The sequence below is a fragment of the Labeo rohita genome, chromosome 20, assembly GCF_022985175.1.
Source record: "Labeo rohita strain BAU-BD-2019 chromosome 20, IGBB_LRoh.1.0, whole genome shotgun sequence".
In the NCBI taxonomy this organism is placed as follows: domain Eukaryota; kingdom Metazoa; phylum Chordata; class Actinopteri; order Cypriniformes; family Cyprinidae; genus Labeo; species Labeo rohita.
Genome location: NC_066888.1, coordinates 18,241,428 through 18,262,732, shown reverse-complemented (window position 1 = coordinate 18,262,732; position 21,305 = coordinate 18,241,428). Strand labels below are relative to the sequence as shown.

Genomic DNA, 21,305 nt, shown 5'->3' with positions numbered 1-21,305 from the left:
TTTTAAATGTTATTTTTTTTATTATTAATGCCAAGTTCTTTCATGAAACTCTAGATGGCGCAGGCTGATGGGTCGTTAATGCAAATTGATGATATTTACAGTTAAACAACTTGGCACAAGCTGGTTCATGTAGCATACGTAGCCAATGAGCTTCCTGTTTTACATTTAAATGGCTGGTTAGCATTCCTAGAGCATTTCGCAGCACACTTTCAAAGTTCCTCTGAAAACCTCCACCTCCCCAGCTCCACCTGTATAGATCTGCTAGGGGTTGTTAAATGCTATTTTTGCAGCAGCAGTATGTCTTACTCACAGCAACATATTGGCGTATATGTTGGCAGTAGCAAGTTCATGTACTTGCTTTGCAGCAGCAGTAACAGCAAAAATCTACATCAACAGCAATAACCAACAGCAGCAGCAATTCAGCAGCATAGCAGATCTATTCCTGCCAAGACCAAATACATTAACATTGTCATATCCATTATCATGCTAAAATCTTCCAAGAGTTGTCTTGATAGACGTACATTTACAGTTCAAATAGTACAAAAGTAGCAAATTGTAATACTACTGTTACTACTACGAGTATATGCTCTCCGTCCTTATTGTATCATCTTCAAGCCAACAGATTTCACTTGAAAGATACTGTATTTCCCAATTTCTGGGCTCTCAGGTCAAAAATCTGGAAAAGGTTTATTTTTTGGGAATAAGACACCAGCGTTTTAAAAGAAAACAATTCTCTGTTCTGCTTTCCTGTGCTATCATATTCATTTTTCCCAAACAAACCCCTGACACCACAAATCAGCTATTTGGCATCACTGTGAACCCTCCAGCTGTCTCCGCTGCTCTCCGTGACTTCCAGGGCTTGCGAAAAGAGGAGGATACAGAGTTTTGGTATTTGATATGAAAGTGTAGCACTGTGGGCCCATAGGAAGCCATGGTAGCATGTTACCTCGGTTTTCAGTTGTTTCCTGTTTTGACCCCTCTCTCCTTTCTCTTTCTTTCCCACCATCACTGTCCCCTTCCCCCTCCGCCTCTGCTATCTGCACCTGTTTGGCTTATTTTGTGTTCGTGTGCTCTATCGGACAGAGGGAAAACATCTGGGGACCCTTCTTGATCATCTCCCCAGCCTCAACACTCAACAACTGGCATCAGGAGTTCTCCCGCTTTGTCCCCAAATTCAAGGTGAGTGCGACAGCTGTGCAGGAAAACACCTGCGGCCGTGGAATCCTTTGTACCGCTCTTTCTCTCTTTCTCACTCTCTTTCAGTGTCCCTCACTGTCTCAAACTTTTTATAAACCCATTGAACTGTCTATTTTCAGAACAATGGAAAATGTGTTTTTTCTTAGGCTTTGCATATTTTTGCTGTAAGGAAACGCATGACAGATTACTACACTTCTGGTCTCATTTTTGTTATCCTTAGGGGGCAGTGTTGTATCATTTATAGCCTGTTCTACTAATATCAGCAACCTAAATATTCATTTCCTGCCAGTCAGACTAAATCTAACAAATCATCTGTATCTGAAATCCTAGCCAGAAAACTTTAGGAATATCCGAGGGCTGAACAGTAATTGTAAGCCAGTAGTTTGGAGTAATACGTGCCCTGCCAATGTTTTCACTGGCCCTGCCACAATTTATTTTTAGCAGCATATTTTTCTATGTCAGAAGGAAATGTTTTCATTAAACGTTAGTTTTCTTCTTTACAAAAAGTAATTTATTATGCTTTTAATTTATTCACTGAATAATTCGCATAATACGCCATGCCAATCTTGTCTTATTCTGTCTTGTAGGTGTTACCGTACTGGGGAAATCCGCACGATCGTAAAGTTATTCGAAAATTTTGGAGCCAGGTAAACATTTCATAAGAATATTGCTCTAAAATATCAGATTAATTGAAATCTACTACTTGAACCATGTTTTATCCCTTTTTGGCTCCTGTAGAAAACTCTGTATACCCAGAATGCACCATTTCATGTGGTCATCACCAGTTATCAGCTGGTGGTACAGGATGTGAAGTATTTTCAGAGGGTGAAATGGCAATATATGGTTCTGGATGAGGCCCAAGCACTGAAAAGCAGCACCAGGTAATTAGCACTCGAGTACTTTTACAATTTGAAATGGCAAACAAACAAATACACATATAGTTTTTGGAATAAAACAATGATTGACTTCAAAGCTTGTGGGATTATTACATACAACCAGATTTTGAAAATAAGTAAATAAACAAAATGAAATAAGTGTAACATAAAAGATTAACTGAAAATAATTATAAAAATATTAGTGCTGTCAAAAGATTAATTGCGAGTTTTTGTATGTGTGTGTACTGTGTATATTTATTGTGTATATAGAAATACACACACACATAAGTATACACAGTATACACACATATATTATGTAAACAAAAACTTTTATTTTGGATGCGATTAATCGCAATTTCTTGTTTGACTAAAACACTAAAAACACTGTATATATTTCATACAGTTCCATATAGAAATAGAATTTCACTCGTTATAGCTATAAGCATTTACACAGTATTTACCTAAATTGTTTTGGAACTGACACTAGCACTGCCACACTGCTTGAAAAGGCCCAGTATAGCCAGCAAATCACTGTATTTTCTTGTGAACATAGCTCCAAAATGTGCAAGTCTGGTTGTGTAACTAATGTGTATCCTCGGTTGAACCTTTCAACAAGGGAAAACGAGCTTATAAAAAGCTACAGATGCTCCAGGGAGTCTCCAGTACTGGTGCATCTCAGATTTTCCATGTTCCCGTCCTCATAGTCAGTGCAGTGACACTATGTCTGGACTGGAACCCCTCAGAGAATGAGGGCCTCTCGAGCTCTGAGTGTGAGTTTATGCCTCTCTGGAGATGACAGCACATGTGCCAGCAGCTTCTGTTGTGGTGGAATATGATTTATTGCCAGATCAGAGTCTCGACAGTGCGTCAATTCTGACTTAAAAGCTCAGCTTTCGTGAGCTTTTAAGTCTCCATAATCAATGAAAGACTTAGCCGAGTCTGAGAAATGAGCTCTGAAGAGAATACCTGTAGGATTCAGAGTTCAGCATTGAGTGTTGATGTCATGTCTAGAGTTATATCCGTCATTAACCTCAGCTTGCTTGGGAGGTCTTAGTAACTGTGTCTGGTTCTTCTTGGAAGTGTCCGATGGAAGATTCTCCTTCAGTTCCAGTGCAGGAACCGCCTTTTGCTAACAGGGACGCCAATTCAGAACACGATGGCAGAGGTGAGTGTATTCATGTGAGGCGCTGTTTGAGAGTCCACGTGTGCGAGTGAAAAACCTGATGTCGTTGTGTTTCCTTTCAGTTGTGGGCCCTGCTTCACTTCATCATGCCGACTCTATTTGACTCTCATGAGGAGTTTAACGAGTGGTTCTCCAAGGACATCGAGAGTCATGCTGAGAACAAATCTGCTATTGATGAAAGTCAGTCAACTCTTGTGTTTTTTTTCCATTTAAGTTGTTTCATCTGATCTCCAAAGAGGTTACAATATGTGTTAGGGTGGAACAATATAGTCACATAAAGTATTTAAAAAAAGTTTGTCGAGACAAATATGGATGTTGATTTGAGAAAGAGAGGACAGAAAGTTTGAAGTAGATTAAAAAGCTTGAAGGTTGCATTAAGATGCACTTAATGGGGGTGAAAACTTTTGAATTTGAAGATCAGGGTAAATTTAACTTTTGTTTTCTGGGAAACATGTAAGTATCTTCTGTAGCTTCTGAAGGGCAGTGCTAAATGAAAAAAATATGATATTTAGGAAAAATGTAAAAAAAAAAAATGTACACCTTTATTCTGTTTAAAAGTTTTCACCCCCCGGCTCCTAATGCGTAGTTTTTCCTTCTGGAGCATCAGTGAGTGTTTGAACCTTCTGTAATAGTTGCATATGAGTCACTCAGTTGTCCTTAGTTTAAAAAGATGGATCTCAAAATCATACAGTCATTGTTAGAAAGGGTTCAAATACACAAAAATGCCAAAAAACAAAGAATTTGTGGGACATGAAGTATTTTTCTGAAGAACAGGACAAACAAGGGACTCATGAACAACTATCAAAAACAAAAAGGTAACAACACAGTATTAAGAATCAAGCGTATGTAAACTTTTGAACGGGGTCATTTTTATGAATTCAGCTATTATTTTCTCTTGTGGGCTGTGAAATATCTTATTCAAGTCAGTACTGAATAAAAAAATAGCATGCATTTTGTATGATCCCTCTTATTTTGATAAAATAATGAACATTTTGCAGATTCTGCAGACTTCAACTGTATTTTTTGGAATTTCAGCTGCAATATGATTTTAATAACATTTAATATTAAAACAGCAGCACTCATGCTGAGCAAGCAAAGCCTTAATGTTTTGCTCATGTTCTGCTGTCACTTGATATGATTTACTGTGGTTTACCCTTTCAGACCAACTTTCCAGATTGCACATGATCCTAAAACCATTTATGCTGCGCAGAATAAAGAAGGATGTGGAGAACGAGCTCTCTGACAAGGTGATGTCCTGTAGCCTCTCAGACAGAATTATGGTTTCATACCTAAAATGTCTATTTATGTGATATTTATGTTGTATATTATTCTCAGATTGAAATCCTGACATACTGCCAGCTGACCAGCAGACAGCGGCTGCTTTACCAGGCTCTAAAGAACAAGATCTCCATCGAGGACCTGCTGCAGTCATCGATGGGAACAGCCCAGCAAGCTCACAGCACCACCAGCAGCCTCATGAATCTTGTCATGCAGTTCAGGAAGGTGAGGCAGGATTTGTCAGCTTTAAAGGGATAGTCACCCAAACATGAACATTTGGTTTGAAACAACAAAAGGGTGAGTAAATCATGATACAATTTTCATTTTTGGGTGGACTATCCATTTAAAGCCCGTGCGACCTTTTGAACTCTTAATGTGTATATATAGTAAAGAGTTTTTAAACACAGCATGTTGTTCTCAACTTTAAAAGGTTTGTAACCACCCAGACCTGTTTGAGCGCCAGGAGATACGCTCACCTTTCCACATGTCCCTGAAGCCATTCATCATGTCAAAATTTCTGTTCCGACACGCCCTCCTTCGCACATCTGACCATGCAAAGACCAAGTGAGTTGATCTCAGTGTAGCACCAAGGTTTACTGATTCTGTACACACCACAAATATCCATAGAGAAACAATATTGTCAGAACAAAGAGTGATTGATAAAAAACATTGTCAGACAGTCAGAACATTTAAAGCAGCAGACAACATACAGTTGTTTTAAATTATTCATACCCTTAGTACATATAATCAAAGAAGGCTGTGAAAATAAATCTGCATTGTTTATCCATTTGATCTTTCAATTAACATATATATATATAAATATATATAATATATATATATATATATATATATATATATATATATAAAAATATATATAATATATATAAAATATATATAAATATATATAATATATATAAAATATTGGCACCCTTGCAATTCTGTCAGAAAATGCAACCCTTCTCTCAGAAAATTGTTGCAGTTTCAAATGTTTTGGTACTCAAGTGTTTATTTTTTTTTTGTTTGCATTGGAACAACACAAAAAAAACAGAGAGTAAAAGTCAAATCTGATACAATTCCACAGAGAACCTAAAAAATGCACTTGGCACCCTTAACCCAAATTACTGCCACCCTTAACTTAATATTTGGTAGCATCCCCTTTGGAAAAAACAACTGAAATCAGTCGCTCCCTGTAACCATGAATGAGTTTCTTACACCTCTCTACTGGAATTGTGGACCAATCTTCTATTGAAAACTCCTCCAGGTCATTCAGTTTTGAAGAATGCCTTCTCTCAGCTGCTCTTTTGAGATCAGGTGTTCTTTGGGTTTCAGATCTGGACTCAATGCTGGCCATTTCAGAACTCTGTAGCACTTTGTTTGTAACCATTTCTGAGTGCTTTTTGAAGTGTGTTTCGGGTCATTGTCCTGCTGGAAGACCCATGACCTCTGGTGGAGACACACCTTTCTGACACTGGCCACTGACGCTGCGACCTAAAATTCTTTGGTAATCATCAGATTTCATGATACCGTTCACACAGTCAAGGCACCCAGTGGCAGAATCAGCAAAGCAACCCCAAAATATCTTCGAACCTCCACCATGTTTGACTGTAGGGACTGTGTTCTTTTCTTTGAAGGCCTTATTTCTGTTTCTGTAAACAGTGCCATGGTGTCCTTTACCAAAAAACTCTACTTTTGTCTCATCTGTCCACAGTACGTTCTCCCAGAGGGGTTGTGGTTTTGTCACATACGTTTTGGCAAACTTCGGTCTTGCTTTTTTATGCTTTCGTGTCATCAGAGATGTCCTCATGGGTTTCCTACCATAGCGTCCCTTTTCATTCAGATGGTGACGGATAGTGCGAGCTGACACTGTTGTGCCCTGTGTCTGCAGATCAGCTTGAATTTGTTTGGAAGTTAATCAGGATTCTTTATTCACCATTCAAACAATCCTTCATTGTAATTTTTAATTAATTTTGCTCTTCCGTCCACGTCCAGGGAGGTTAGCTACAGTGCCGTGGGCTATAAACCTCTTGATGATATTGCACAAAGTGGACACAGGAACATTAAGATCTCTGGAGATGGACTTGTAGCCTTGAGATTGTCCATGTTTTTCCACAGTTTTTTCTCTCAAATCCACTGACAACTCTTTACACTTCTTTCTTTTCTCCATGCTCAGTGTGACACACAACACAAAGGCTGAGTCCACTTTTCTCCATTTTTACTGGTTGCAAATGGTTGTAAGTTATTATTGCCCACACCTGTTACTTGCCACAGGTGTCTAAATACAAATTACAGGAGCATCGCATGCCTGAAAAGCAATTATTTACAATTTCAATATTACGATTTTGACAAGGTGCCAATAATTTTGTCCAGTCCATTTTTGAGTTGTGTGTGAAATTTTATCAAGTTTGACTTTTCTTCTCTGTGTTTTTGTGTCGTTGCAGTGCAAACAAAAACAATAAGCACATGAATATCAGAACATTTGCAATTGGAACAATTTTATGAGAGAAGTGTTTTTTCGGACAGAATTGCAAGGGTGCAGATATTTTTAGATTTTTTATATTATTATTTATATATATATATAACCTTTAATGAAATAAGGAAGTTGGTGAAAATCACGTTATAAAATAAATATTTTTCTCTAATACACAATGAACTGAATTATTTGTACGCCTAGTAAAATATATCTAAAGTATGTTCCCATTCATTATTTAGTGCACCAGGGTGACTAGGAACATGAAATTATTTAGCCATTGCTTCCTGTTTCACAGGAGTATAAATATAAGGCAACACAAAGGCCAGATTCCTTTAATCATCCATCACAAGGAGTAAAAACAAAGAATATATTTCTGATGTGCAGCAAAAGATTAGGATCACAGCTGGAGAACTGCAAAAAATAGTTAAGTCTCTGGGCAGAAAGGGGTTCAAGAAAAACAAATCAAGAAAACAAAATGCTCTCATTTAAAAACAAACTCCAGCATATTCAGTTGTCAGACACAACTGGAACTTCACACGGGACTGGCTTCTATGGTCAGATGAAACCAAAAAAGAGCTTTTTAGCAACAAACACTCAAGATGGGTATCTTTAATGATGTGGGCCTGTTTTTCTTCCGGAGGTCCTGGAAATCTTGTTCAGATAGATGGCATTATGACTTCTATCAAATACCAACAGATAAAATATCAAAACCTGAATGTCCCTGCTAGATTTTCTTATAATGAGCCATGGTTGGATCTTCCATCAGGACAATGATCCAAAAAAACTTCAAATCAAAACAAAAATGGTTGACTGAGGACAAAATGAAGGTTCTGGCATGGCCGTCCCAGTTCCCTGACCTGAACTCTATAGAAAATGAGTGGGGTGAACTGAAGAGAAGAAGCACTAACATGGACCTGGAAATCTGAAGGGTCTGGAGAGATTGATCTCTGATCTCTTGTCAGATGTTCTCCAACCTCATCAGGCATTATATGTGAAAACCCAGAGCTGTTATCTTGGCAAAAGTGTAGTAGACAAAAACTTTATTACATAATGAGATTTTCACTTTATTTAAAATTCTTATTTTTCAATAAAAAGTTAGATTTCTGTACGTTTTTTTAAATAAAAGATCAAAAGGATTAACAATGCAGATTTTTTTTCACAGCCTTCTTTGATCATATTTACCAAGGGTATGAATAATTTTAAGCAGAACTCTAACTGCAAGATGCAATTATAATTTATAGTTATTTTTATAGTTCTTTGTAGTTATCATTCTTTATGTGAATAAACCTTTAGGCTGTTTCCTAACCAACTGTGTGGCATTGTTGATTCCATCAAAATGTTGTTATACAGAATGTGTAATAGCTGTTACGAGTTTTTTTTTTAAATTAAATTAATTGTTTTATTTATTCTCTCTCTCCCCTTAGGCTGAAGCAGACTCTGCTTTCTCCATTCTCTGCTCAACACATTCAACAGTCCTTGTTTCACCGAAAAAGTAAGTCTCTATTATTCAACAATTATATTCTGATTTCGTAATTTCAAGACTTCACTAATTTCTGATCATATATTCAATTGATACAGCTGAAGATGAAAGCAGCAGCTATTCTTTCTTGCGTTTCATTGATGTGTCTCCTGCTGAGATGTCCAACATAATGCTTCAGGGGACTCTAGTGAGGTATGTTACGCCACACTCACGTCAGTCAGACAATAACACATGATGAATTGAATTACATACTTACTCTCTGAGCTAGGATAGTTACTTAATATATCAATAAGAATTTAATTATTGCCACATTTGGATGAGATTTGGGTGTGTTTCAGCATATTCATTGTTTCCTATGGCAAACAAAAGCAACTTAAAGGCATAGTTCACCCAAAAATGAAAATTCTGTAATTATTTACTCACCCTCGTGTTGCTCCAAACCCATATGACATTCATTCATATTCGGAACAGAAATTAAGATGTTTTTGATGAAATCACTTTCAAGGCCCAGAAAGGTAGTAAAGACATCGATAAAATAGTCCATTCAGTGTTTCAACCTAAATTTTATGAAGCTATGAAAATACTTTTTGTGTGCAAAAAAACAAACAAAAATAACTTTATTCAACCATTTCTTCTCCTCCAAGAGTACCACGATGCATGAGTGTGGTGCTGCGTGTGGTACTCTTGTGGACGTGTATCAAAGAAGAAAAGAAATAGTTGAATTAAGTCATTATTTTGTTTTCATTGTGCACAAAAAGTATTCTTGTAGCTTCATAAAATTGAGGTTGAACTTCTGATGTCACTATTTTAACTTTCTGGGCCTTGAACATGGTAGTTGCGTTGTTGTTTATGCAGGGACAGGAAGCTCTCAAATTTCATCAGAAACATCTTAATTTGTGTTCCAAAGATGAGCGAAGGTCTTACGGGTTTGGAAAAATATGAGGGTGAGTAATTAAAGGTGCACTAAGCGATTTTTGCCAAACGATGTTGATATTTGAAAGCACCAAAACAAACACGCCCATACCCCAACGCCCGTTTTGATATCTCTGGCCCACACGTACGTACACAAATTTGGCATAACGCTGATTGCGGAAACAAGTGAAGACTAGGGGTGTAACAGTACACAGATGTCACGGTTCGGTACATACCTCGGTTCGGGGTCACAGTTCAATACGATTTCGGTACAACAGAAAAAAAACAAACAAATTCACTATGCTGGATTTCTTTTCATTTATTTTAAACAGACAGTAGTACAAAAAAAAAAATTCGACCTACATGTGAAAATACTAAATATCATATCAAATTATAATGTCATATATAGGCTATAAAATCTGCAGTACATATATACATACAAGGAATAAATACTTGACATATATTTAATGTAGTTAACTGATAGACAAGGGAAATAAACTGTGCGACATGTAACATAGCCTATATTTGCATCCTATTTGTTTTTTGTTTAAGTTGATTTTGCTGATGTGAGGAAGCACACAAACACAAAACATATCAGTTCCAGGCTTCTAGCATTGCTAACTTGACAGCGCAGTTGGTACTTTATCAAAATAAAACACAGTGAACCAAACATCAGCGCACCCGCCTCACCGTGTCACCGAAGAAATGCGACTGAAGTACAAAGCCTAAAATTTACATAATAAATAATAGTTTAGCATTTGAATACATCGTAATATGAAAATATTATGAAATATATGGATTTGTGCAGAATGAGAAAGGTAGGATACAAGAGCACAATGCTCAATTTCACTAACAGTTGAATGCGCAAGCCTTTAAGGTAATGTTATACTTCTTTGTCAGTAAGAGACGCGTTCAGAATCAGCACATGGTCACTGTCTAGTGGGCTTTGTTTTCAAGAGCGCAACTCCTGGCATTTGCTGTTCTTCTGCCGGCGGTTATCAAACAGCGTTTCATTACTGCTGATGCCTCCTTTTGGATTGAAGATTAATTGTCTGTATTCGTTTTAAGGCCTCATGCACCAAACCGAGATGCCGTACCGTGACGTTCGGTACGAATACATGTATCGTTACACCCCTAGTGAAGACCCAAGCATGCTCAAGTACCCAAGCATATTCAAACAAAAGCCAACACAGATGAGTTGTGTGAAACAATACAAAATCAACGTTACTTACCTATCAAAAAGAAACCTCTGCGTCTGATTCAAGCCCTGGCTCCTGTTCCTTGAGTTCTCTTAACTGCTCCAATATTTGCACGGGTCCTACCTATTGCCTGATCATAAAAATTCGTTTTAATGTTTTGTTCCTCTAATATTTTCCTCTTTTTAATCTTCCAATTCTCTTTCTATAGTTGATCTGCTAATATCTGTCCTGTGCACTCAAATTGAGCGCTCTCTTCTCTCTATCATTACAAGAAATGTTTACTTTACAAGTAAATGTTTAAATTACAAGAAAATGTTTCATTTTTCGGTGAACTGTCTCTTTAAGAGCTGTTTAGATAATAAAGTCTCATCTTTTCTCAGGTGGTTAGCCCTATATCTGTCCTTCAAATCAGCCTACCGGCTCCACCACAGCCGTCTATGGAACGAAGAGGTGGAGGAGAACGAGGCTAAAGGGAGAGCCCGGTTAGGCAAGCTGTGTTTTTCACATAGAGATCTCATTCTGTGGCTTAACCGGCCAACGTCCTTCCCAAATGTCCACAGTAGTCCTATTCTACAGGTGAGCTGTGTCTTCTTTTCTTGTTTGCTTTCATTCATTTTCGTTCGTTCCAAATCCGAGAGTTTTCTGACCCTGCATAGACAGCAATGTAACTAACACATTCAAGGCCCATTCACAAACCCCGGACTTCTCATTATTGGCGTACGATCTGATCGAAAGGTACGTCCAAAAATAATAAGTACTGATTATTTCTCAGGCATAATTCAAAAGACTTAGTGGTCCTCAGTCCTGGTTCTAGATGTCTAGATAACACGCTTGAACAAAACTGAATATCTTCCAAAGATTTGATTGCACAAATTTTCTTTGCTCATCATATTTCTTGCATGCACCCTTTTGGAGTTTATGTACGAGTGCACAGGTCTACTCTTGCTTTGGGTTACCCCACTGAACCAGATTAAATGACCCTCATCTTTCATTAGCGGCAAAGGCTCGTATTTCGTTGTGGAAACCTCTTTCCACTCACCCACGAGACACTCCGGTGTTGCTGTATATCAAATGCTGATGGGAATATCAAAGGTCCAAACTGATTATCGGGGAAAGGAAAGATGATAGAGGAAGTGATGCTGGATGTCCCATTCCAGAAGCTACGGTGTCGTCCCCTGGAGGCCAAACAGCGGCAGGGGTTAACCTGCAGTTTGGCACGCTGGCGTGCGTTCAGGCTACGGTCAGGGAAAGCTGTGTTCAGAAGGTGCTGACTGAGGTGTAATATTATCCACTTCCCACTACAGCTTTTATACCACACAAGCGTCTCCTAGCTCCACTGGGGCATGGATGGGGAACACAACACCACAGCAGTCAGCTCCTCGTGTGGACTGGCCCATATCGAGCACTCAGAGGCCGGGCGATAGACTTGTAAAGAACTATACTAACTAGTGACAAAAGTGAAAGCACCTGTCTTTATCCACTTTGGAGCAGTTCATTTTTCTCAAAACAGTGCATCATATTGTGGTTTTGAGTTGTAAACCGAGATACTCAGCAAAACCAATTCCCAGTCTCTAAATTTAAACTGTCAGTCTGTGATTTGTAAATAATGACATATTGCTCAAGCCCAGTGCCGAATGTGAACCGAGGGATCCTCATGTCAGTTGTGCAGATGTATCTGATCTGTGTGTTGTTGGATGGTAATTAGCGTTTCATGTGTTCATGTGTATCAGTCAGTGTGCAGCCGCAGGCAGCAGTGCTGTGAGAATCTCAGCGTTTTGAATGCTGGATACTATTGATGCCTCATCTGTGTATGGTCACTCTCACTGACATCTTGGCAAGAGTTTCCAGCCTGTGCTTTATGAAACGAGAAACAAGCACGCCTGCTGAAACTTTTTCTTTCTTTCTTTCTTTCTTTCTTTCTTTCTTTCTTTCTTTCTTTCTTTGTCGTTTTTCATTCTTTCAGTCATACTGTTGTTTTTCTTGTGTTATTGTTTTCTTGCTTGCTTTTTATTCTTTCTTTTGTTTGATCATTTATTGTTTTTTTTGTTGGCTCTTTTTTCATCTTTCATTTTTGCTTTCCTGTCATATATATATAAAATATATATAAATTAAATGTATAATTTATTTATTGCTTTCTCTCATTTTTTAAATTTCCTTAGTTTTTCGTCGTCTTTCTTTTTCTTTCTTTCATTTTTGTTCTTTTGAAGTTTTTCATTCTTTCAGTCATACTTTATTCTTTCATTTTTTTCTCTGTTCTTTCATTGTTTTCTTGCTTGCTTTTTATTCTTTTTGTTTGTTCATTTATTCTTTTTTATTGGCTTTTATTTTTTTTTTTCCTTTTGTTATTGCTGTTTAGTTATTTCATTCTCCCTCTTTTTGTGCTTTTATTTTTGCTTTACTGTCATTAATACATTTCCTTTTTTTCTTGCTTTTTCTCTTCTTTCATTTCTTTCACTTTCTTTCTTTCCTACTTTGTCATTTTTCATTCTTTCAGGCATACTTGTTTGTTCTTTAGTTCTTCTTTCTCTGTTCTTTTTTTTTTTTTTTTTTTTTTTGTAAATTTTTGTATTATTGTTTTCCATTCTTGGTTTTTATTCTTAGCTTATTTGTTTAATGTTTTCTTGGCTTTTTGTTCTGTCTTTTTTATTGCTGTTTATTTTTTGTTCTTTCATTTTTGCTTTCCTTTCCATTTGTAATTAATTTTGTTTATTTAATTTATTTATTTAATTTATATTTTTTTATTTTCTTGCTTTTTTTTTTCCCCATTTCTTAAATTTTTCTGGTATTTTTTTTCATTCATACTTGCTTTTTGCCTGCACCCCCCAACCCCCATTTTTCTGTTTTGACTGATTTTTTTGTTTCACTGTTCTTTTATTCTTTCTTGCGCTCTTCCATTCTTCATTTCTGCTTTCTCCATTCTTTTATTCGTAGTTAGTTGTTTTTAATTAGTTCTTGTCATTTTTCATTCTTTCAGTTATACTTATTAGTTCTTTCTTTTCTTCTTTCTCTGTTCTTTTGTTTTTTTCTTTTTTTTCCCCCTGTTGTTCCGTTTTAACAGATTTTTTTGTTTCTCTGTTCTTTTATTGTTTATTGCGCTATTTCTGCTTTCTTTCTCCATTCTTTTACCCTTAGCTATTTGTAATTGGTTATTGTCATTTTTCTTTCTTTCAGTCATACTTCTTTGTTCTTCCTTTACTTCTTTCTCTATTCTTTTTTTTGTTATATTATTGTTTTCGTTTCTTAGTCTTTATTCTTTGTTCATTTATTCTTTTTTTGTTTTTTTTCTTCTGTCTTTTTATTGCTGTTTATTTTTTTCATTTTTGCCTTCCTGTCAATTTATTTATTTATTTCATATTTTATTGTATTTTCTTGCTTTTTCTTTATTTCTTTAATTTTTCGAGTTTTTTTCACTCATACTTAATTTTTTCATGTTTTTTCCCCTGTTGTTCCATTTTGATGTATTTTCTGATTCTCTTATTTTATTCTTTCTTGCGCTCTACCATTCTTTCATTTCTGCTTTCTTTCTACATTCTTTTATTCTTTTAGTTATTGCTGTCTTTTTGCCTTCTTTTGCTTTTTATGTTTCCTTTCTCTCTTCCTCTCTCTTGATTTTTCTTTAGTTTTTCCCTTTTTTTTTTCTTTCTTTCTCACTTTTTCTTTAAATGTTCACTCTCATTCGTTTCTCACTTTCTCTCTTTTCTTTCTTTCTCTCTCATCACATGTCTTTCACACCTCATCCATCATTAGCTCCCGGCCTCCTCTAAATGAAGTTGACAGGTCTGTTTATTCTTGTCACTTGCGTGGATGCAGACAGGAAACAGGCAGATATATAGGCTGGTCTTTATGATTCATGCGGGTCATTAGAGCCGTAGTTTTGACTGTGACCCCGTCTGGACGTCTGTTACCACTGTGGTCTCATTTAGGGTATCACTTCTGCTCAGTGTGACCTCTTGACTCGTGACAAATGGAGCTGATGAGATGGGAGTTGGGTTTACATTAGATTAGGAGTCACTCGTTGTAGAGAGTAAGGAGATCACTAGGAGGTGCTGCAGGCCCATGTACTCCTTTGTGACAAATTCACATGTCACGCAGAAAAACGGCCATCCTCACACACACACTTGGTCATACGTGTTGACAATTTGACAGCATGTGATTTAGTAGGGTGTAATATCCTATACTGATTACTTTTTTCTTTCTCTCCTACAGGATTTAGTGTTCATGTCCACAGGGTCTTCGCTAATCTGTCACACTGACGTGGTCATCCACAGCAGACGCTCATCCACTCAGACGTTCAGACCGTGCCAGCCTTTCCAACCACCCAAGTTTTTACTCACCGTCACACCCAGGGTGAGAAACACACAGCTTTTCCCTCAAAAAAAAACATCTTAGTGAACCATATTGATTGGCAAACTTTTACTTAGTTTAGAGGTTTGAAATCAATCCAGATTTCTTTATGCAGTAACTGTTGCTGTTTTCAGTATCTAGTAACGGTTTGGCAAAAGTCAGAAACTCATCAGCGTGGATTTCTACTGAGGGTGGTCAGATGCTGAAAGGGATCTCCCGCTGTCTCAGAAACAAACTTGCTATCCAAAATGAAAGACTTGTTCTCTGTGTGGCCCTCAGTACAAGCCTGGTTTATTTATCCTCATTGACCCCCTGACAGATCTTCTGCTCAGCTGATCATGACCCCGGTGGAGAGTAACCAAACAACACAAGCCCACCAGTGAGAAATCAGAGGTCTTGGTTTAGGGCTGCTTCTCTGGCTGTGAATACACAGCCCATTAAAAACCACACCGCCATTTGGGATTCTCTCAAACTTGGGGATTTTCTCAAAATGTTGTGAATTCACATGTTTGGGATTGAAGGAAACTTGGTAGTTGAGATTTACAAAGTCATTTGCTGGTTCAAGATCAACATTCCTATAAAAACAATTCTAGCCAAACTATCTGAGTGGTTTTCAGATCTTTTTAGATCGGAAACAAATTTCTCAAAACAATTATATGTACATTGTTCTTAATTTATTTACTTTTTCTAGTACTTATTATTATTATTATTATTATTATTATTATTATTATTATTATATTTATTGTCATTTTTAAATGGCTTTTTTATAAATATAATTTTATTAATGTAATAAAAATATATCATTTATATATATATATATATATATATATATTTATTTATTTATTTTATTATTTATTTTTTTTAATTAGATTTTTATAATTTTATGTAATAATAATATGTGACCTTGGACCACAAAACCAGTCTTATGTAGCACAGGTATATTTGTAGCAATAGCCAAAAATACATTGTATGGGTCAAAGTGATCCATTTTTCTTTTATGCCAAAAATCATTAGGATATTAAGTAAAGATCATATTCCATAAAGATATTTAGTAAATTTCCTACCATAAATATATCAAAACTTAATTTTTGATTAGTAATATGCATTGCTAAGAACTTCATTTGGACAACTTTAAAGGATTTTCTCAATATTTTGATTTTTTTGCACTCTCAGATTAAAGATTTTCAAGAGGTTTTTCCAGATTTAAACCAGAGATGATTTTATCTTTTATCAAATGACAGTTTGATCAGAATCTTTTTTAAGCCCTAAAAGGGATAGTTCACCCAAAAATGAAAATTACCCTGTGATTTACTCACCCTCAAGCCATCTTCAGATGAATACAATAAGAGTTATAATAAAAATGATCTGGCTCTTCCAAGCTTTATAATGGCAGTGAATGGGTGTTGAGATTTTAAAGCCCAAAAAAAGTGCATTCATCCATCATAAAAAGTACTCCACATGGCTCTGGCGGGTTAATAAAGGCCTTCTGAAGCGACTCAATGCGTTTGTGTATGAAAAATATCCAAATTTAAAACTATATAAACTCTAATTTCTAACTTCCTCTAACTAACATACATGCGTTCACGAGAGAGTGGCGTTCCAGTGGATGACATAGCATGTAGGCATAGCGTAAGCTTTGGTGAGAATGTGCTAGTCTTGTGAGAACCAAGTTTTGTTTAAGCGAAGGAAAACCAGTCTCCTCTTGGCTTATATTAAAATCTCCAACATTTTTATTTACAAATCCACGTTTTGTACTTGTAATTCATGATTGCGATTCATCTACTGGAACGCCACCTTTTTGAAAGGTTTACAGAGTTTAAATATGGATATTTGTCTTACACAAATGCATTGATTTGCTCCAGAAGGCCTTTATTAAACCCCTGGAGCTGTGTGGAGCACTTTTTATGATGGATGGATGCACTTTTTTGTGCTTCAAAATCTCAACACCCATTCACTGCCATTATTTTTTAATATAACTCCAGTTGTATTCATCTGAAAGAAGAAAGTCATATACACATAGGATGGCTAGAGGGGGAGTAAATCAAGGGGTAATTTTCATTTTTTGGGTGAACTGCGTCTTTAAGCTAAACCATAACCATTAACCTAATCTGAAAATCTGATTGGTAGATGGGAAGGTTGTTTCAGATCCAGCAAACGATGGTGAGCCAGAAAAACTTCCTACTTAAGCTAGTCAAGATATTAATCTTATATACGTGACCAGTGTGGTTGTACTAAATGATATCTGCAACGTTAATAGTTCAGACATGTATGAGAAGCTGTTTTCTTTTTCCTCCAACATCTGCTGTTAACTTGGCTAATGTAAGGCTATCTCTGTGTTATCCCAACCCCGAGAGTCAGGATTGTGTCTAGCCTCATGGCCGGGCTGTGAGAATTGGCACCGCGTTGTCACCGGCCCCTAGGCACCGGGGCATATGGGCACTGTGGGAAAGTGATAAGATAGATTAGTCGCCTTTTTTCTCTTTATTCACGAGGGACTCTTGACCCTTTTGGCTTTTTATGGCCACATCTGCGTGTTCGCGCTCCTATTGGTCAGCTGTTCGCTACAAAACTGGAAGCCTGGCCAAAGCTGAGCTGTTTTTCATCAGAGATAAGAATGAAAGGAAGATAATATCATCCGCTTGTCAGCACGCCATAAAATTCTCCATGAAGCTGAAAGAGGGATAAAGCGAGAAGGAGAGGGAGAGCGAAGAAACGGCCAGTGGAAGGGGTTGTGAGCGGTGTGAATCACTACAGGAAATGGTCATCTGTTACTCAAAGGCCTGTTAGCGCTGTTAGCACCGCTGACCTCTGCCACGCTTTCCTGCCAGAGCGGCGGGGTTCGGACAAAATGTCAGAAAGACAGGGTTGTGCATGCCTCTGTGTGTGTGTGTGCACGTTCGACAACTGGAAATGATTTTTCTCCCCTTCAAGCTGCAATTTGTTTAGTGTTTCGTAGCGATAAAAAGACTGAATAGGAAATAAATGCCAGTTATCTGGAGGAAAGACAATCTGATAGCATAAACAGCCTCGGAGGTGTTGACTAAGGGATTTTCTTCTTCCCTAGGTGACTTCAGTTCCCATGGAACGCTACTGTGCCGATCGCAGTGCCGAGTATGAATGGAGGTTAATACGAGATGGAGGGAGTCTCATTGCTAAGCAGTGCTTCCTGTACGGATCCCCCGAGTTGGCTTGTGCCTGGGCTCAACGCTCTCAGGCCTTCCTCCCTCAGAGCCCAGGGGGCGTCATGGCACTGCAGCAAAGACATGGCTGGTCCTTCATAAGGATTCCAGGTAGGTGAAATCCTGGGTGGGAGTTAGCGTGCGTGCGTGTTTGTTTATGTTTGCCCGTGTGTAAAAGCGGTTGAGAGGTACTTCATTTTTCCAAGACGTTTGTATCCGGCTATTGTCCTCGCAAAGACATTTTTATTTAAGACAAAGGACTTTCTCACGTTCATTGGTTTGTTCATAAAGGTTTCAAATGTCTCGAGAGGAAGTTGAAATTTTATTGAAATTTATAATGCCCTCAGAAGCGACAACTCCCTCTTTTTAGACCAAACATAAACCAGAGAACTTTGTCTCAGCTCCTCATGGCAAGCCTTCAGGCCTCGAGGGACTCCACGGCACCGCTGTGCTCTGGGGCCAAAGTGCATTTCAATCAAAGAAAGCTCACAGAGTGCCTAAAAACGAGATGGGGACCCATGGGAGAGGTCGTAGAAGAGGTCACATCTGAGGGCTGGTGCACCGAAGTCACTGTTTTGGCACCAATGCACAGCCATTTGTCACATGTTTAGCAATGGGAATACTGCCAGGCGATACTTAAGACTTCATTTGCAGATAAGACCGATTTTTGCATCAGCCTGTTGCGTGAATTGCGCACAGGCTTGTGTTTGTCTGTGCGTTCCAGTGTAATTGCTGGGAGCAGACTGGGGAAGAGAAAGAGGTCTGGGAGCGCTTGTGAAGTTGGGAGGGGGGACAAAGCAAGGAAGTTGGACTATTGGACATTGTTTCTGCACAGCGTTAGGTAAGCGCTTTGAATGTGTGTGTGTGTATCACTGTGAATGTTCATTCACAGGCTTAAGGTGTTTCAGAGCGCACTTTTCCCATTTTCTCAGAGTCATACTGTACCCAGGGAAGGAAATGACACAAGCCTGGGTAAGAGTCATTGAAGTATGCTGGCGGTCCCACCACTGGCTCATTAAATCAAAAGCTGCATTTCCATATAGAGTCTGATGGAGCATTTATTAGCAATAACAAAAAATGTACAAATATATTAATAAATATAGCAAGCAGAGATTACCAGGGTTCAAGCACTTAAGGCATTTAAGCATATATGAAAAAAGACATTACACATTATTTATCAAGGCTTTACCCACTTAAATCAATGATTAAAAAATCATTTTTGGCAAATCCAGGTAATTTAACATAGAATAGGGTGACCAGACCCTGTGCTAAATGTGTACCTGGGAAGTGGCACGTCTGGTCACCATAGAAATATGATGTTTTTTAACATTTATGACTGCTATAGCACCAGCTGTGGTACGATCCGCTTAAAACTTTGCATGCTTGTTTAGAATCATCTATCGCATGTGCTCAGCAGGGTTTGTGAAGTTTTGATTTTTCCTTTAGGCTTTATAGGGTAAATTCGGACAGGCCCCTTTTCTAAACGACCCTGTTATAGCTTCTCAAAGGGTAAATTTCAAAAAAATTTTGGCCTAGTGAGTCCTGCAGTGTTTTTGTACTGCAGTGTTTTTTTTTCCAGTGAAAAACTGGAAAAACTTTTTTACATCTTCTCAGTCATTTAACGAATTATTTAATTGACAGCAGTGGTTCTAATGGCAGAGTTGTCTTGAATGACGAGTTCTGTCGTATGATACGAATATCATGCATATGTGCGAAAAACCATGTGGTGTACAATCGTTTACACACTTGAAAAATACAATTTCACCCCCAGTGGCCAATTTCTTTCAAATTTCTCTCAGACCTTTGAGTCAAACAGGCTGACAAAGTTTTGTTCCGATCGGCCTCCATTAACCTTGTCTAGCGGGTGCTCAAACTTTGTCGGCCAATAGCTACCATGTTTTTTGAGATACGCAAATGTTCTTGTAGACACTTGTGGCACTTTGGACCAAGACCCTACACACCAATTTTGATGTTGATAGGACAATTGGTTGCACAGGTATAGCCATTTTTATGTTTCTTTTCCCCTCTTATCACACCACCAAATGGCAAAGCTCCACATTTTTTCCCATTGACCTCAGATTGAGCTCTTACATAAGTGTTCTGAATTTGGTGGAGATATTCCGTTCAGGAGTTAGAGGCATTTTACTAAAAGTGGCCCTGCCCCCTTCAAAAGTTTTGGCGCCCCTTTGCGACAGTGAGTTGAAAGTTCACCTTTTTCTTTTGATAATTATTAATATTCACTGTCCAGAGAATCTTTCTGCACTGGTTTGGTTCCAATCGGACGAAAAAACCTTGGACTAGTTCACAAAAGTATTTTTTTTATAAAATGCGAAATAAAATTTTTGCCAGGCTCATGGTCGAATCTGAGGCCTGTGTTTTGTCCGCCATGAGCTAGATTTAAAACGCTTGATTACATTAAATGTGTCATTATAATAAAGTCATACAAAAATTAGGATCATCACACTAACATGTCATAAAGGGATAGTTTACCCAGAAATAAAATTCTGTCATTAATTACTCACACTTAATGTCGTTCTAAACCCGTAAGAACTTCATTCATCTTCATTCAAGGCCCAGAAAAGTAGTAAGGACATTGATAAAGTAGTCCATGTGACATCAGTGGTTCAACTGTAATTTTATGAAGCTACAAGAATGCTTTCTGTGCGCAAAGAAAACAAAAATAACAACTTTATTCAACAATTTCTTTTCCACAACAGTCTTCATGAGAGTACCACAACACACCACACGCATGTTGACCTTTGACCTCTTTATAGTGCATAAACCTTTACTGTATTAACTGTATCACACACATTTACAAGATTCAACATGCTGCATGTTTTTTTGTAGCTATCAATATCAGTGTGGCCGCCCATCAGCTGGTTTGTACACATGAAAGTGTTAGTGTATTGCTGCTGTACCTTTCGTGTCACACTAATTGGGGGGCAGGCCACAGGAGGACAGGCTTTCTCTTACAATAGCTTTGCACATTGTTGCAATGCGACTGCTGCTTTGAGCTGTTGTTTTGAGGGAGAGAGAGTGAGAAGGCTGCAGAGCTCAGCTCACAGACAGCCTGTGGGAAACTCTGCTTTCCCTTCCTGTTCTTTCAAAGAATCTCTGCACTCCAGCAAAATGGCCGGAAATATTCCTGGCCTTTTTGATTTGGGGCCCAAACAACAGTGACTGCATAA

General features: G+C 37.8%; 1 protein-coding gene across 2 annotated transcripts in view; it reads left to right on the top strand.

Annotated features, from left to right (window-relative positions):
• The window catches only part of ino80 (INO80 complex ATPase subunit), a 53,192-nt gene that overhangs the window by 10,217 nt on the left and 21,670 nt on the right, over positions 1-21,305 (top strand). For both annotated transcript variants that reach the window (XM_051138229.1, XM_051138228.1), the window contains exons 15-27: positions 1,084-1,179; positions 1,785-1,844; positions 1,936-2,078; positions 3,153-3,237; positions 3,318-3,435; positions 4,417-4,502; positions 4,591-4,758; positions 4,964-5,097; positions 8,428-8,495; positions 8,582-8,675; positions 10,975-11,170; positions 14,801-14,941; positions 18,003-18,228. In XM_051138229.1, the coding sequence (XP_050994186.1) occupies positions 1,084-1,179; positions 1,785-1,844; positions 1,936-2,078; positions 3,153-3,237; positions 3,318-3,435; positions 4,417-4,502; positions 4,591-4,758; positions 4,964-5,097; positions 8,428-8,495; positions 8,582-8,675; positions 10,975-11,170; positions 14,801-14,941; positions 18,003-18,228 (1,615 nt within the window). The remainder of the gene's footprint in view (positions 1-1,083; positions 1,180-1,784; positions 1,845-1,935; positions 2,079-3,152; positions 3,238-3,317; positions 3,436-4,416; positions 4,503-4,590; positions 4,759-4,963; positions 5,098-8,427; positions 8,496-8,581; positions 8,676-10,974; positions 11,171-14,800; positions 14,942-18,002; positions 18,229-21,305) is intronic.